The sequence below is a fragment of the Panthera onca genome, chromosome C2, assembly GCF_046562875.1.
Source record: "Panthera onca isolate mPanOnc1 chromosome C2, mPanOnc1 haplotype 2, whole genome shotgun sequence".
Lineage (NCBI taxonomy): Eukaryota > Metazoa > Chordata > Mammalia > Carnivora > Felidae > Panthera > Panthera onca.
Window position 1 is genome coordinate 49,433,343 of NC_138347.1, and position 17,190 is coordinate 49,450,532.

Genomic DNA, 17,190 nt, shown 5'->3' on the forward strand with positions numbered 1-17,190 from the left:
ATTTTTATTTCTTATTTATAGTTTCTTCCAGTTGCTTTAGAGATTTCTCTTTCCATGAGTCAGGGGTCTCTCTGTCATTTTCATCTTTTTTTTTTTTTTTTTTTGTAACTTTAGATGTTAGAGTATCTGAACCTTGAGGAAATGTGTCTTGTGATATCCCTTTTTATTTTATTTTTTCATTTTATTTTTTAAAAAATTTTTCATTATTGTTATTTTTTTTAATGTTTATTTTTGAGAGAGAGAGAGTGGGGGAGGGGCAGAGAGAGAGAGTGGGAGATCAGGGTCTAGAGTCAAACAGATGAAGATTTTAATCTCTTCACCAATGATGAGCAGTGTGACCTTGGGCAAATTCTCAAGGCTCCATTTTTTGAATATAGTTTCTGTTGTCAGGAATCTGGGAGTGCCTTTGGGGGAGTTCTAGTTTAGGGCTGCTCCTAAGACCACAGTCAAGATGTTGGTCAGCGCAGTCATCTGAAGGCCTGATATGTTGTGGAGGCTCCCTCATATAGCTGGCCAGTTGGTGCTGGCTGTTGGCCTCAGTGGACTTTTCCAGAGAGTCCTCATAACATGGTAGCTCTCTCTCAGAGAGTTAACGTTCTATCACATTTGGTTAGAACAATGGTAGTGTCACATCATTCAACCAAATTGATAGACCAAATTGAGTTTATATTTCAACATGTAAATGAAGCAAAGTATATTCAAATTTTCTTTTTGTAGTAACATTAACAAACTACCATTCTTGACTCTGTGTGGGAGGGCATTGGGCACTGGGGCTTGTGGTCTTCTCAGACAGTATGCTTGCTTTGACATTTTATAGAAAACTTTGAATGTTTATTCTGAAACATTAGTCTTTCACTGATTATATTTATTTATGAGTTCTCCAGAGGCTATGATTTTGAGCTTAGATTTTTATATACCAAGTGAAACCAGAAATAATTTTAGGGGAGAATTAGTTTTGTAAAAAAAAAAAAATGTGCATGAATTTGTTTGAATGGACATTTAAGGCCTTTATTATACATAAAATATGTTAGTAGGGTGAAAAAAAAATCCAAATAGATTTTATTGAGAAAGCCTAACATCTTATTTGGAGCATCCTTTAAGTGATTTGGTTTCTGGAGGACTGCATTTACTGGAGTCTTTTATTCCCTGCAGATACAAAAGAATTGTTTCCTTTTTATTTTTATTTTTTTTTAGAAGTTACTAAAACCAAAGACTGGGAGAAGGGAAAGGCAGCAAGTTTTGGGGACAATACAACACTTGTGAGAAACAAGTGACTATTTACTTTGAAACTCCCATCAGGGTCTTCTAACACCTATTAATACTGAGTAACAATTCAAGCTCATTGCATCCCTCTTCCCTCCTGGAACTCTAACTTTGCTTCTGCTGATTTGCTTGTGATCTGAAGCTGGCATCCCTGTTCACCTGGTCATCTGGCCCCAAACCACATCCTGACTGGGGACCCCTTCACTGCTGCCCGTATCTAGCTGGTCCGGACCTGTGCATTCTGTCTGAACAGTGCTGCCCAGCCCTTTCTTTCTATTTACTTTCCTCTTCCTCATTGCCTCTGAACCAGGGTCAGCTCAGTTCAGTCCTGGATGCAGTAGTTCCTAAGGGCCTCTGGGCCCCTCAGTCTTACCGCATCTAGGCTGCTTCTGGGTCAATTTTGCCTGCCCAGATTCTTCCATGTTCACTCAGTGTTTATTAAAGACTCAGCGTCTCAGCCGGCCACTGGAGGTGCTCCACCCAAAGGCACCAAGTTACTTGTTACATTTATGTTATCACCTTTGCTTTGACTACCTTAAAAAGGGACTGTAGGCTTTTATCTGACTCTTCCTCATTTTTTTTGGTCATGCTGTTCGATCTTCCTATAAATCATTTTGGTTGAAATCCCACCCATCCTTCAGGGCCTGTCTCAAATGCCCTCTCCTTTGCAAAGATTTTCCTCATGACCTTTTTTTTCCTCCACCATGTTTTGTCTTTCTTTTTAGGACACTCATTGAACTTTGTATCCATCATGATGTTTAATCATAATTGGTTTCTTTTAATATAGCACGTGTGTGCCTACCTTATCATTTCTATAAGATTACAATGTACTTGAAAGAAGGGACATAATCATTCATCTTTTTTTTTTCCTGCAAACTCCTAGGACTTCAATAAAAATTGTGTAAATCCATTTTTTTTTTTTTTTTTTTTAAAGTACTTAGGGCGCCTGGGTGGCTCAGTCAGTTAAGTGTCCTATTTTGGCTGGGGTCATGATCTCGCAGTCCGTGAGTTCGAGGCCCGCAACGGGCTCTATGCTGACCGCTCAGAGCCTGGAGCCTGCTTCGGATTCTGTGTCTCCCTAGCTCTCCGCTACGCCCTCCTCCCCCCCCCCCCCCCAAGTCTGTCTGTCTCTCTCTCTCAAAAATAAATGAACACTAAAAATAAATAGTACTTAAGCTAAGAAACAGCAAAATTCCTGTTTATCAGATAAAATGTAAAATTATGCAGAAAGAAAAAAATTATATATACATGAATATAAACGTATACACGTATGTACATTCGTCATTTTGCGAAGTTCTGAACCAGACAGGGGTATAAGGCACTGTTTTTTATTACTGGGCTGTGCCAAAAAAAAAAAAAAAAAAAGTAGTAGTCCAGATTATAATTTGAGGACAGAAAAATGGCTTCAACATCTATCTCAGTGGGTGCCAAAGGTAAACACTTTGGCAAACGTTAAGTTCCGAGGACCAAAGCTGCTCTGAGGCACTGGAGGAGCCAGGCCTTTAGGAATCTTCCAGAGACGCCTTAAATGGAGCTGGCGGGAAGCTCGCCGCGCCAGGGCGGGCGGAGGAGTGCGGAACGTGCAGCTTCCAGGATTTCCTCCTCCCCGGGAACCGGGCCGACCTGTTCCCGCCGCTGCCTTCCCGCCTCCACCGCTCCCTCTGCAGGCCCAGGGCCCCCACGCCGCGCGCCTTCTTCCCCGGCGCCCGGCCCGGCCCGGCCCGGCTTCTCTCGGCCGGCGGCTGGGGCCGGGGTCCCGGTCCGGGAGGCGGGAGGTGGGAGACCGCGCTCGCTCGGGGTTTCCAGGTGAAGGGGGAGAAAACAGCCGGTCAGTCGAGGCGGAGCCGGGCGGGCGGGGCGAGGGCGGAGGGCACATTGCTTCATCCTGTACATTTTACTGGAAACGGGGCGCATCCGGAGGAGGGGCTGGGAGGCGGCCCCGACGCCGCCAATGGCCCGGCGGGGCTCGGGGGAGGCAGGCGAGGCTGCGATCCTCCCCCTCCAGCTCCTGGAGGCCGGTTAAATAGCCGGGCAGTCCCCGGCCGCGCCCGTGCCCGCGCCATCCCCCTGCCGGCAGGTTCCCGAGCCCGTCAGAGCCACAGCCGGGGAGGCAGTCGTGCGCAGCGAGCGGGTGGCGCAGGAGTCTGGGGTCCCCGAGCGCCCAGCCCGGGAGCATGATCGTGGACAAGCTGCTGGACGACAGCCGCGGCGGAGAGGGGTTGCTGGACGCGGCCGGCGACGGTGGCCTCATGACCAGCCCGCTGAACCTGGCCTACTTCTACGGCGCATCGCCCCCGGCCGCGGCCCCGGGCGCCTGCGACGCCATCTGCTCGTCGTCGGGGCCCTCGGCGCCCGGCTCGCCCGGCTCGGACTCCTCCGACTTCTCCTCCGCCTCGTCCGTGTCCTCCTGCGGGGCCGTGGAGTCCCGGCCGAGAGGTGGCGCGCGCGCCGAGCGGCTGCAAGGTACCTACCCGCCCCGGCGGGCGCGGCCTCAGCGCCCCCAGCACCCCGGTCTCCGGGCGGCCCACACGCTGGGAGGGGAGGGTCCGAACTGCCGAGGTGCGAAGTACCTGGACCGGCAGTTAGGTGGCCTCTGTGCCTCCCTTAGCGGCAGTATATAACCACACTGTCATCATATGTTAGGCGATTACTGGAAGACTTACTCTGTGCCAGGGCAGTTGGTAGAACTCCAATGCCCTTTGACTGTCTGTAAAATCCGGGCGTCACATCCCGCTGGCCTGGTAGCTCACAGCGCCTCTGAGAGCAGAGCTCTGACTTCTGAGGGTGGCGATGAATCACTTTAGATTTTTCTCTCACTCTTCTTTTTTCTTTTCTTCTTCTCCTTCTCCTCCTTCCTCTTCCTCCTCCTCCTCCTCCTCCTCCTCCTCCTCCTCCTCCTCCTCCTCCTCCTCCTCTTCTTCTTCTTCTTCTTCTTCTTCTTCAAGCTTTACTAAACTGTAAATTCACATACTGGTGGCGAGTTTTTGGATCTGATGTAGGTATAACTTGGGGTTCCCAATGAGGTTTGAGTGCTGTGTTTATGGTCGACTTATTTTTTCCTAAGTATTTGTGGAAATTTTAAGTAAAAAGGATTTTATATTTAAGAAAGGAAACATATTAACAAGATGTGAGGTGAAACTGGACTAAAAACCAGCTCACATTATGACTTTAGTGTGTGATGTTTTCGAGTTTCGGAAGTCTACCCTGAATTTCTGCGGTCTTGTTTTTCTGTGTGCTTTAGAATGGTTAAGCTAAACCTAGCCGGCATGGGGATAATGTTTCCTTCTGCTGTGAATTGGTTAGTTTCTTTTCTTAAAGAGCCGAGTTGCATAACTTGGGGGGGAAACAGGATGGCACTGTGGGCAGACTAAAGAAAGTCTAGATAATCTCAAGTGTTATAAAGTCTAATCAGCATGATTTTAAAGAACATTCTTGTTCAGGTGTGTTCCCTACTGCTAGCCACTTCTGTTTTGGTTGTCTTTTATTATAAAAAGTGAGTTTTCATTTTCACTTAAAAAGTAATTTAAGCCACTTGATTTCATAAGGTGCTCTCTGTATTTTAAACGTATGTATGTTTTAGCAGATGCAAAGTGTGTGTGTGTGTGTGTGTGTGTGTGTGTGTGTGTGCATGTGCGTGTATTCAAGCCTTTTCTCTCACATTTGGCCTTCATTTCTCTGAAACTGTTTTGTTCGTTCCTTGGTTTACCACATAGACATAGGGGATTTCTGAAACTGAATTTTTCTCCCTGTGACGTTGAATTATTAACTACTGTCATTCCAGAGAAATGCTGTTAGATGCTGACAAGGTTTTCCTAAACTTAAACATAAAATCCACTCATTCTTTAATTTGCCCTACCATTGAGTGGGTTTCCTCTCATATGTTTGATAGGTCTATGTCTATTCAAATTAGGCATGGTTTCTTGTCCCATCTTCTAACTGTTTCCTACTCAACTGAGTGGCTCAATTATTCATTTCCTGACTTCTTCCATGTTTTGTGTTCAACTCATCCCAAGAGATTATGACATAGTAGTGGTCAGAAGTGGAATGCTGTACTCATAGACTACATTTTAAAGTATATCTTAAAATTTAAATATGGAAAGCCTAAGAAACCTAAGACGTTTTTTTTATTTTTTTATTTTCTTATGTTTATTTTTTAAATTTTATGTTTTTAAATTTACATCCAAATTAGTTAGCATATAGTGCAACAGTGATTTCAGGAGTAGATTCCTTAATGCCCCTTACCCATTTGGCCCATCCCCCCTCTGAGACATTGTTAATTGTTAGACCTTGGCACATTGAGATCTTTGGAGGAAGTTTGTTTTGTGCTTTCTTAGGTGAGTGGAATTATTAGACTTTTTAAATTTATGTGTGGATATAAAGTCTTTGTTTTGAAAAAGCTGAAAATCCATCATTTATCCTCGCTCCCCCATGGTTTTTCAAAAGTTAAGAATAATTACAGATTTATGAGAGGGTGGCAAAATCTGTGATTGTGTCTCTTGGGTGGATGGGGCTGAAAGACGAAGAAGCTTAATTTGGGTTTATCTGTTGGCTCCAGGGGCCCCTGAAACTACAGTTCTTTGAGCTTTATTTTCGTAGGGTGCCTGGGGGAGAAAGGTATTAGGAAATGAAGAACGCTTAGGTAGGGCTGGGGACTGACATGCAAGGCCATTGACCAGAGTGAGTTGGAGAGGCTTTGCAATCTGTTTGTTGGGGACTTCATACATTAGACGGCTATGCTTTTGAGATTGTCAAGATTTGTGTCTGTAAACAGATTTAATTGGCATATGTTTTGTTTTCTTTTGAACAGTTGAGCCCCATATGGGGGTTGGAAGGCAGCAGAGAGGACCCTTTCAAGGTGTTCGTGTGAAGAACTCAGTGAAGGAACTCCTGTTGCATATCCGAAGTCATAAACAGAAGGCTTCTGGCCAAGCTGTGGATGATTTTAAGGTGGTACCTCTTTTTTGTTTTGGGTTGAGGAAGGGAGGTTATTCTGTCAGGGTAGTTATTATTCTCTTCTGACCTGGGTCCAGTAGCTCTTTTGTAGACCACACCAGAGTCATAGGATAGAGGGTGCATTGGTCTCTGTCTGCTGTATTCCTGTCACTTAGGCCGGTACTGGGCACACAAGAGAAATTTAATGAATGAATAAATGAAGGCAACTTGGGGGCAAAGAATCAACTGAAATGGAAAAGTTTGACTAGAAGGGGAAAACTCTAATGGGCTTATTAATTTTGTCTTGACTTCAGTTGAACTAAGGTGAAAGGGAAAATGGGGAAAGAAAATTAAGATAGAAAATAAATTTTGCTAGGATAACTGTCAGATTTATGGTGAGCTGTAAAGAGTGGTAAAGTTAAGTCTGCTTATTGATGTTTATTAAGCAGGAAACCATTTGATATGCAGTAAATTAGAAATTCTTTTTCTTTATAGACCCAAAGTGTGAACAGAGAGCAATTCACAGGTAAGAGTTCCTTCTATTCGTAATATGGGGGCTTTAGAGTAAAATAATGTAGTGTGATTATGGGTAAAATTTAGAAAATAAAGTGATCACAGATTCCATATTCCTTTCTTGGGTATAGAATTGAAGAACACAGTATCATATAGTGGAAAAAGGAAAGGACCTGATTCATTGTCTGATGGACCAGTTTGCAAAAGGCCAGCTTTATTACATACCCAGTTTTTGGTAAATATCTCACTATTTTCCTCTGAATACCCTTTGAAAATTTTTCCTGGCATAATTTTGAAAGAGAGTCTGCAACTTAACTTTTTCTTCTTTTCCAGACACCACCTCAAACACCAACACCTGCCGAGAGCATGGAAGATGCTCATCACAGTGAATCCAAACAGGACAGCAGTGCTGATCTGCTTCAGAACATAATCAACATTAAGAATGAATGCAGCCCGGTTTCCCTGAATACCGTCCAAGTTAGTTGGATGAGCCCTGTGGTGGTCCCTCAGGGCTCTCCCCAAGAACAGTGTCAGGACTTCCACAGAGGGCAGGTCTTCTCGCCACCTCAGAAACACCAACCGTTCCAAGTCAGCAGCTCCCCACACATGGTGGATCAGACGTCCCTGTACCAGTATTCTCCACAGAGCCAGAACTTGCAGCCACAGCACTACACCCACAACCCAACTCTGGAATACAGTCCTTATTCCAGAACGTCCCAGTCCCCCAATTATGAACCAAACCTCTTTGATGGTCAAGAACCACAGTTCTGCCCAGATCAAAGTTTTGCATCTCTTCTGAGTAGTCAGGAATCTGAGAATATTGCTGTTCCCATTCAGAATTCCCCCAGTGTTCAGCAACAGAATGACGCACACCTGCAGAACTTCAACATGATGCCACATGGCGCCTGTGAGGCCATGATGGGGCATGACGCAGGCTCTACCCCTTTAGGCACTTCACTGCCATTCCCAAACATCATCGGAAACCCAATGAACACCACACAGTTAGGGAAGTCATTTTTCCAGTGGCAAGTAGAACAGGAAGAAAGCAAATTGGCAAATATCTCTCAAGATCAGTTTCTTTCAAAGGATGCAGATGGTGACACGTGAGTATCCTTTTCTCTCATGTACCTAATTTGGTAAACCATACGTGTTAGAAGTAGTGGGCACAGAATTTCTCTAGGGCACACCAAGCCAGACCCTAGTAAGTGGCTAATTGGGATGACTAGAGTAGGTAGAAACTGCTGTTCAGTGACAGCTAATATTTTAAGCGTTTTCCTTTCTTTTACTTTCTGGCTGAATAGATTACTTGTTTATGTGTCTTCTTTGAATAATAAGTTTTGAAAGCCCAGGATAGATTGTGTCTATGGAGCAAAAACAGGTCATGATTAGTTGCTAATGATCAATTGTGAGTTGACTTGTAGAATGAATCGTAATCTGTCATGACATCTTTGTGGCCGTGGGCAACTTATTTAACCTCTCTGTGCCTGAGTTTCTTGACATGTAAAATGAAAAGACCTCCCTCATAGGGTTTGTGGGAATATTAAAGATAATCGATTTAAAGTGATCAGCATGGTGCTTGGCATTCTAACTATTTCTGGTAGCTTAACACATCCTTTTGCACCTCAGATGTATTATCAACCTAGCAGAAAAGACAAATTATACTCTACGGTGTGTCATTTGAGTGCACCAACATGTCAAGAAGGGGGCTAAAGGAGGAATTTTTATTTATTTATTTATTTTTTCAAGGATGAACTTAGTGAAGTCAGAAGTAATTCTCTTTTCCTCTCGTGTTTCCCAGGTTCCTCCATATTGCCGTCGCCCAAGGGAGAAGGGCACTTTCCTATGTCCTCGCAAGAAAGATGAATGCGCTTCATATGTTGGATATTAAAGAGCACAATGGACAGGTGAGGATCTTGACAGAGTGAGATGGCAGAGATGTGGTCATGGTGAAGAGAACAATAGCCAGTCTCATATTTATGTGTCCATCATTTTAGAGCTGCAGACCAAGAGAGTTCAGTTAATATTAACTTTGAGATGTTGACTCTGCCACCGTCAACCTTCAAGTTATTAACGTTAACTTTGTAGTTATTTGACCAAAGATTAACTGGGTGTAATAAAGGCACGCCCTAAGCTTATTCTAGTTTCCTTGTGTTACAGTATTTTATTGCTTCTTAATAAGATTTATTTTCTCTATGTGGGGTTTTCCCCTCAGTCTTAGTTTATGTTCGTATTCCTTGTCAGGACAGTGTTATGTATTTTTAAAAGATCTTTTTTCCCTCTGAATGTCCACAGAGCGCCTTTCAGGTGGCAGTGGCTGCCAATCAGCATCTCATTGTGCAGGATCTGGTGAACCTTGGGGCCCAGGTGAACACAACCGACTGCTGGGGAAGAACCCCTCTGCATGTCTGTGCTGAGAAAGGTCACTCTCAGGTGCTTCAGGTAGGAGGCTGCTTCTGCTATCACAAGGCCACAGAGGTAGGGCTTGGATAGTAGAAGTTAGATGTAGGTTGCCTGTTGCGAGAATGTATATTTTTAGTTGACCTACTCATTCCTTGGGGTTACTAATAGGATAAGTATTTGTGTGACTTGTCTTTTGCTCACATGTGTCTGTCTTTAAATTTGGCAGGCAATTCAGAAGGGAGCAGTGAAGAGCAATCAGTTTTTGGATCTTGAGGCAACTAACTATGATGGTAAGCGACAGAAATGTTATTGGACGAAAAGCCATGTAGAGAGTGGGACTCGCCAGTTCCAGGGGTGTTAAGTTTTATTCCAAGAAGGAAGGGAGGTGATTAAAGCTAAAATATTCTATAGATAAAATTAGCACCAAGACCCAGTGGAGGGAATCTTCAGATTGCCTTACTAGTTCTTGGGGAGCCTACTTCTAGCTCATGTTGGAGGCTGTCCTAACTGTAATTGTCCAGGTCTGTAATTGTAGAAGAACTGAGATACTTGATGGATGCTTGACCACTGCTTTATTATACTTTCTAGGCCTGACTCCTTTACACTGTGCGGTCGTGGCCCACAATGCGGTGGTGCATGAACTGCAGAGAAATCAACAGCCCCATTCACCTGAAGTTCAGGAGCTTTTGCTGAAGAATAAGAGTCTGGTTGACACCATTAAATGTCTGATTCAAATGGGAGCAGCAGTGGAAGCAAAGGTAAATCTCATTAGAGTTTGGAGATGGAATAGGGAAGAAAAGTGGTTAGAGCAAAAGACCTTATTTCCGAAGTATAAATTAAAACTTTTTCCCGTTTTTCAATTAATGGGGTGAATAGCAATGCATATGGATAGTTAAGAAGCTTAGGTTTTAAAATCATCAGCTTTTTCGATTTGCTTTTAATCTGTAGATTATCATTCAAAAGACCACTGAGCTGTGAAATAAATTAGTCTTTGTTTAAAAGGAAAAGAAAATGCTTGAAATTGGTATTGTCATTTTGGCTTCCATTTTCATATAATAAGGGTGATGCGCTTTTGTAAGGGTTGCTTTATTGTTGTAGGACCTGGACTTAATCTTCTGTTTTTTAAACTGGAAAATATTTTGTTCTCTTTAAATTTGAGGCTTATTTGCTGAGTATCTCCTATGTATAAGGCACTGAGTTGGGAGCTCTGGGGGAAAAATACTTAATACCTTGGGAAGTGGAAGAGGTGAGAACTGCAGCTAATAAGTCTACACAGGGTGGCCACCGAGTCTGGAAACACAAGGGATACATAGTAAATGTTTTATTGTATTGTATTACAGCACATGGTAAAATAGCATCGTCTGTGTTTCTATATTTTATGGCCACCATGTATGTAAGAGCAGACTGTGATCAGAGGCATATAGGCACACTGATGGGGGAATTTAGGAGGAATAAGATTTCATTTACCCTGGGATGAAGGTAGGTTTTGCGGAGAAGACAGCATTCACAGTGAATCACTAAGGGTGAGTCAGACATTTGTGAGCCTGGGTGAAAAGCATATGTAAAAGCGGTGTCTGGATGTTCATTTTCTTTCCCCTCTTGTCTTTGTTAAGGATCGTAAAAGTGGTCGCACAGCCTTGCATTTGGCAGCTGAAGAAGCAAACCTGGAACTCATTCGCCTTTTTCTGGAGCTGCCCAGTTGCCTGTCTTTTGTGAATGCGAAGGTACTTCTAGAAAGCCTCAGTAACTGCACTAGACATGGAATGACCTTTGCATCTTCTTCAGGCTGTTGAGCAGCTTTCATGAAAACCTCCCTTTCTGATAGGTGTCATTTGATCTCTTTGTCTTTAGGCTTACAATGGAAACACTGCCCTCCATGTTGCTGCCAGCCTTCAGTATCGGGTGACACAGTTGGATGCAGTCCGCCTGTTGATGAGGAAGGGAGCAGACCCAAGTACTCGGAACTTGGAGAATGAACAGCCAGTGCATTTGGTTCCTGATGGCCCTGTGGGGGAACAGGTGGGAGCTACAGAAGGGGCACTTAGTCTGAAACATAAAGGAAGATGTGGTTGTGCTGGGCAGAGGCGAGCTGGTGCTCTTTAGGCAGGCTCTGTCAGTGTCTGCGTCTCCCAGTGCCTTTGGTAGCAACTTTGGAGTCCATTGCTTTGTTTCTAAGGGAAGAGGAAGAAATTTGGGGGTTATCCATGGCCTCAAAATGGTCAAAAGTCAGATTGTCTTCTCTTCTGTAACACAAAGTTAGGTGTAGAGTCAGTCAGAATGGTTTGAGGTTTTGGAAGCTGATGAAAGAGGAGGTGCCAGGGCTCCTGCAGACATCGAGGAAAGAGAGTCTTAGTTTTGGTGAGTGATGGGCCTTCAGATTGTGGGTATGAAATGAGTCAGTCCCTGTAGAGTGTTCAGAATAGCCCAGGGACATAGTGAGTGGTCAGTAAACATTAGCCATTACAGTTATTTCTATCTACTAACTAATACTAAATAGGAAATGGAAGGTTGTTTATGTAATTCAGAATCTAGAAATACTTTAAACACAGTTATGCTTTATTTCTACAGTGATACATTTATCTTTGGAGATTGAAGAGTTTCCCATGACTCAACTTCTCTTGATAACAAGAACTGAATCTTTTCAGAACTTAAGATACATATATATATATATATTTTAAAGTTTATTTGTTTTGAGAGCGAGAGCGAGTGGGGGAGGGGCATGGGGGGGCTGGAGAGAGAGTCCCAAACAGGCTCCAAATTGTCAGTGCAGAGCCCGATGCAGGGCCCCATCTCACTGTGCGTGAGATCATGACCTGAGCCGAAATCAAGAGTCGAACATTTAACCAACTGAGCCACCCATGTGCCCTAGAACTTAAGATATTTTTGATGGAAATCTTCCCCTGGGGTAAATGAGGGTAACTATGGCTATGGGCAGGTCATTACAAACTTTGATAATCACAAAATAAAACATATGGAATGCAATTTAGCCTTTTCTTTGATTCATAGCCCTCATTATGACCATAATGTTACAGGACTACAAATGCTATGCAATGTTACAGCATCTACAAATGCTATTTGTAGAGCTCTTGATAACTTAAAGTGAATTTCTTAATAACTTGTGAAGAGTTTTCATGTATGTTATACCACTTCATAGTTACAAAAACTTTGCAGTGTAAAGGTTCAGCTGAGAAAATGGGGACTCAGAGATCCCACAGACAGGAATCCTCATTTACTAGTAAATGGCAGAGGCTTAAAGCCCAGTGTTTGCCTCTACTTCACTATATGTGGTATGCAGTCATACAGCGATGTTTGTCAGACTGGTGTGTAAATTTAATCACCAGGCATACATTATGCACAGATGCTTTAATTGGATACCATGGCAGCTATTCTCATTTGAAGGGTATTTGAAGATTGACTTGTGTGTGTATGAAGTGGGTTCTGTGTTCTTGTTAGTTCAAGCTGGTTTCAAAATAGGTGAGATACTGTAATATACCATCGTTACTGCCTTGTATTAAATGTTCTCACAAATAGCAGTATTAGAGACTAGGAAAGGATTATATAGGTCTTATTTAAGCTGTTGGAGATTTTCAACTTTAAGTAGTTTTTTTTTTAATATTTACTTATATTTGAGAGAGAGAGAGCGAGAGAGAGTGAGCGTGCTAATGGGTGGGAGGGGGGTGGCCAGAGAAATGGAGACAATCTGAAGTAGGCTCCAGGCTCTGAGCTGTCAGCACAAAGCCCAACACAGGGCTCGAACCCACGAGCCATGAGATCACGACCTGAGTTGAAGTCGGATGCTTAACTGACTGAGCCACCCAGGCGCCCCTCAACATTAGGTAGTTTTTAATGGAGATGCTTTACTCTCTTGCACTCAAAGATCATTATAGATCTGTGATAAGTCTTGAAAGGAGTTATAGTGGTATTTTTAAAGTCACCTTAAAGTCTCAACATGTATTGTTTCATATTTCTTCATATGTTTACTTACAAGTTGACGTGAACGGTTTAGAGGATGTGAAAAAAGAGTGAAACTCTGAAGGAAATACGGTACTTTGACCATAAAAAGTAAAGCTCACCAATCCTGTTAATTTCTCTTCCAGATCCGACGTATCCTGAAGGGAAAGTCCATTCAGCAGAAAGCTCCACCATATTAGCTCCATTGACGTGGAGCCTCGTCGGCAACACTCACTGTCAGTTAGGCAGTCCTAATGTATCTGTACATAGACCATTTGCCCTGTATTGGCAAATGTAAGTTGTTTCTAGGAAACAAACATATTTAGTTCACTATTATATAGTGGGTTATATTAAAGGAAAAGAAGAAAAATATCTAATTCCTTTCGGCAGATTTTAATATTTCACACCCAGGTATCTGGGATCTACACACCTGAATTTAATCTTGAGTGGTGAAATTGACTTTAATTAACAGTCGTTTTCGGGTAGGACAAGGCTTTGATTTGTGGCATCAGGCCTTGCTCGTGTAGCTATTGCCAGTTTAAAAGTAGGTCAATTGTAAATGTTTTTGTAAGGAAAAGGACAGCATTTGAAAGGGAAAAAATAAATCTGTTTGTCATGTTGAGGCTTCATTTGGCCTAACGCAGTACCTGATGGCCGTTATTGGTGTTGGAAAGTGTCTAGGTGCTGGACTAGATGAAATGTACCATGGTTAAAATTTGATCTTTGCAAGTTGTATACAGTTGTTGTTTTTGTCTTTTGAAGTATTTGTACATATTTGGCCATTGACATGGCCACATTTGAAATGTGTAAATCAACAGAGTAGAAAAGAACAAGTGAATTGTCACTATTTAAAAAAATTATACATGTTCCAAAGAGCTGTGTCATCATCATCTGTCTACCATCTCTGTAGATGAAGCAGATGGAGAGTCGTTCCCCTCCTGGCCGACAGAGCTCTGTTTGAATTGTAAATATGCTTTTACTCCTGCATTGAGATGAAACACATTATTTGTAATGAATTGCATGCTCTTGAGGAGAACACCTCTTTATGGCTCACTTTCTAGGTTTTGTAATTTACTTGCTGGAATTTTGTTACCTTTATTGGAACATCAAAAAGTCAACACTGAACCGTGTCTTACTGGTTTTCTATTGTCAAATAATGTTAATACACTATGATGTTTTACATTACCATCCAGAAAAAAATGCCTTATATTTGAGTAACCTTGATTCTATTAATATTATTTTGCTTTTTACTCTTGCATACACCAAGGAATGTATTTGGCTTTGATTGCACACACTAATTCACTGTAATAAATTTGATTCATTAAAAACCTTTTTTTTTTTTTTTAATGAGAAGTCCCACAAGCAACTGACTGACTAATCATCTTCATAGCTAAATCCTTTTAAAAAAGATAACCTTTGGATCGATCACATTGTTTGACCCAGTATGTCTTGTGGACAAAAGTTAGTTATAGTTATTTACTATCTGTAAATACAGCTGTATTATGAACTCATGGAAAAACTCATGCATGGATTTAAATAAACATTAATTCAGTAATACCGTTCATCTTAGGGATGTGTATTTTCTTTTTCTAGGCCCTTATTTATATTTCCCTAGGCTGAAAAACTGCTATTAATTACTAATCTAAATAACTTTAAATTATTAATATATTAATTAAAATATAAAATTTATAAAGTAGCAATAAAATATTATATTAAATATTATAAAACAGTAATATTTATCAATGTTTTAATATTAATATGTTAATGATTATATTATATTAATTAAATATTAATATATTTTAATTTGGCTTTTTTTGAGAACATGATTCCTAAAGGTGTATATGATTTAACATAAAAAGATTGTTTGCCAAGTTTGTAGAGGCTTATTGGGTTCTGAAAATATCATGAAACCTTAATAGTTACTGTTGATCATTTAGAAATTTATGTACCAGAAAGCTAATTCTTATGTTTGTGACTTTAGTTTTCATACTTTATTTTCTGGGAACAGTGAGCATAGGGAAAACAGTTTGGATATGAACAGAATCATCCTGAGAGATACCAGCCTGGGAAGATCAGTAAACAGTGTCCTTCTCATTCCCAACATGCCATTTTGACGTGTGACGTGTGAGAACAAACATACCAACATCTGTCAGTGTCAGTCAGTTATTCTGCACTTATTCTACTCTTATAATCTCTTTTGAGAATCTGCTAGAAGCTATGAATCCTTTCCCTGGAAAAATATACCTATGCACATATATGCAAATTCTGCATACAGTATCAGGGACTTTACAGATACTAAGAGTCCATGGCTCAGGTTAGGAATCTACTGTCGGTCATTTATTTCTGTAAATGTAGGTCTGTAGGTGAAATATTTCTGTAGGTCAAATATAATTTGTCTTCTTTCATTGCATTGCAATGCAACCTGATAACTAGAACAGTAGAACCGATACACCCCTGTGAAACAGATATACAGTGAGCTTTTTTCAAGTGAGCTTAACTCTTCTCTTAATCCCAAGTTCTCTCATAATTAGTTGATTGAACCAGTGCTTAGCAAGCATATGACTTGCGTGTCTGTGTGCATGCACGTGCAAAGTGCAAAGCTGTATAATGAACAATATGAGGCATTCAAAGACATAAAAAGGATATTTCTTAAGATGTATATGTGGCAGACAAGGCATGCACTTTGTTAGGTAACAAAAAAGGGGGAGAAATACTGATCCAGAAGAATTTATATCTCAAAGGGGAGAACAAGGGAGACTTCAAGTTAGAGCATTTGAGCTGTGCCTTCACAAGAGTTGATTTGGATGTTCATAGATGACGAGGAGGAGGGGTGGTAAAAGGGACAGAAACAGAAAATGATGTGAACCAAGGCAATTGTATTTCGGGGAAACCACCAGTGATTCAGTGTAGTTTTGTTAGTATCTGGATGGCCAATTTCATCTTGTGTTCTACCTCTTACTGGAAGCATTCTCATGAAGGGCATGTTGAGAAGCATCCTCAGGCCATCCAGGGGCTTGGCAGGAGAGGGTGCTGTGATTGATAACATACCTCTGCTGCAGAGGTATGTGGGGTGGCTCTTGATGGGATGTTGTTTTGAAGAATGAGCCCCACAGAAACCAAGACTTCATGCTCACTGCTGCAACCTCAGTGCCTGGCACATAGAAGGAGCTCATGAAAAGAATTGGTTAAATGAGTGAATGAATGTATGTAAATATTGGTTGGGATCATTGATTCTGGGAAGAAGTAATGCCTCAAGCCAGAGTTCTATTATTAAGTAATAATGAACTAGTGACTTATAGTTTGGAACCTGACTCAGCCGTGTAATCTAATAATGACATCAATGAGATGAAAATGCCATTTCACGAAAATGGGCATAGTTGTACTCTTTTTAAAATCAGTCCTTTTGTAAAGGACTAACTCTAGGGGCGTCTGGGTGGCTCAGTTATTTAAGCATTCGACTACGGCTCAGGTCATGATCTCACAGCTTGGGAGTTCAAGCCCTGCCTCCAGCTCTGTGCTGACCGCTCAGAGCCTGGAGCCCACTTCAGGTTCTGTGTCTCCCTCTCTCTCTGCTCCTCCCCTGCTCACACTCTGTCCCTCTCTCTCTGTCAAAAATAAATAATAAAACATTTTTAAAAATTTAAGAAAATGTAAAGGACTAACTCTAGTACCATAATTTTGGTATTTCACGAAGGATTCCCCTCAAACGACCAAATTTTACAGATCTATTTGTTAATCAAATCAGTAACATTTAATTGTTTTTACTTAATCAGGAAAGAATTTCCTCAAACTCCTCTAACCTTTAATAAATGTCAACTTCTTAAACTCAGTACCACATCCATTTTATGATAATATCAGTTCTGTATTGAATGTGACCTTAGGGAGAAATCAACTTCATCCACTGGCTAAGTTCTCAATGGTTCCTCTGAGATCAGGCCTGGATATGAGGTTTTAGATTAGAGATTTCAGATGAGACCAGACTACTGGGTTTTTGTTTTTTCTGGTAGTGCCCTGGATTTGCCCTTGAGAGGAGGGGAGTGGCCATCTTATTTATCATCAGATGTGATGAGTAGCATAGTATCTGACACGTGGTAGAGAGAAAATAAATACTTCCTCTTTTTTTGTTGTTGT

General features: G+C 41.6%; 1 protein-coding gene across 6 annotated transcripts in view; it reads left to right on the plus strand.

Moving 5' to 3' along the window:
* The window catches only part of NFKBIZ (NFKB inhibitor zeta), a 39,245-nt gene that overhangs the window by 14,566 nt on the left and 7,489 nt on the right, over positions 1 to 17,190 (plus strand). For 4 of the 6 annotated variants that reach the window (XM_081796576.1, XM_060640136.3, XM_060640135.3 and 1 more), the window contains 11 exons: positions 6,071 to 6,210; positions 6,691 to 6,721; positions 6,840 to 6,943; positions 7,042 to 7,811; positions 8,507 to 8,612; positions 9,001 to 9,147; positions 9,335 to 9,398; positions 9,697 to 9,866; positions 10,722 to 10,832; positions 10,960 to 11,127; positions 13,206 to 14,621. In XM_081796576.1, the coding sequence (XP_081652702.1) occupies positions 6,082 to 6,210; positions 6,691 to 6,721; positions 6,840 to 6,943; positions 7,042 to 7,811; positions 8,507 to 8,612; positions 9,001 to 9,147; positions 9,335 to 9,398; positions 9,697 to 9,866; positions 10,722 to 10,832; positions 10,960 to 11,127; positions 13,206 to 13,259 (1,854 nt within the window). In that variant the 5' untranslated portion in view covers positions 6,071 to 6,081 and the 3' untranslated portion in view covers positions 13,260 to 14,621. Of the gene's footprint in view, positions 1 to 3,327; positions 3,727 to 6,070; positions 6,211 to 6,690; positions 6,722 to 6,839; positions 6,944 to 7,041; positions 7,812 to 8,506; positions 8,613 to 9,000; positions 9,148 to 9,334; positions 9,399 to 9,696; positions 9,867 to 10,721; positions 10,833 to 10,959; positions 11,128 to 13,205; positions 14,622 to 17,190 lie in introns of those variants that run through there. The other 2 variants (XR_013557893.2, XM_060640134.3) reach the window with 2 other exon arrangements.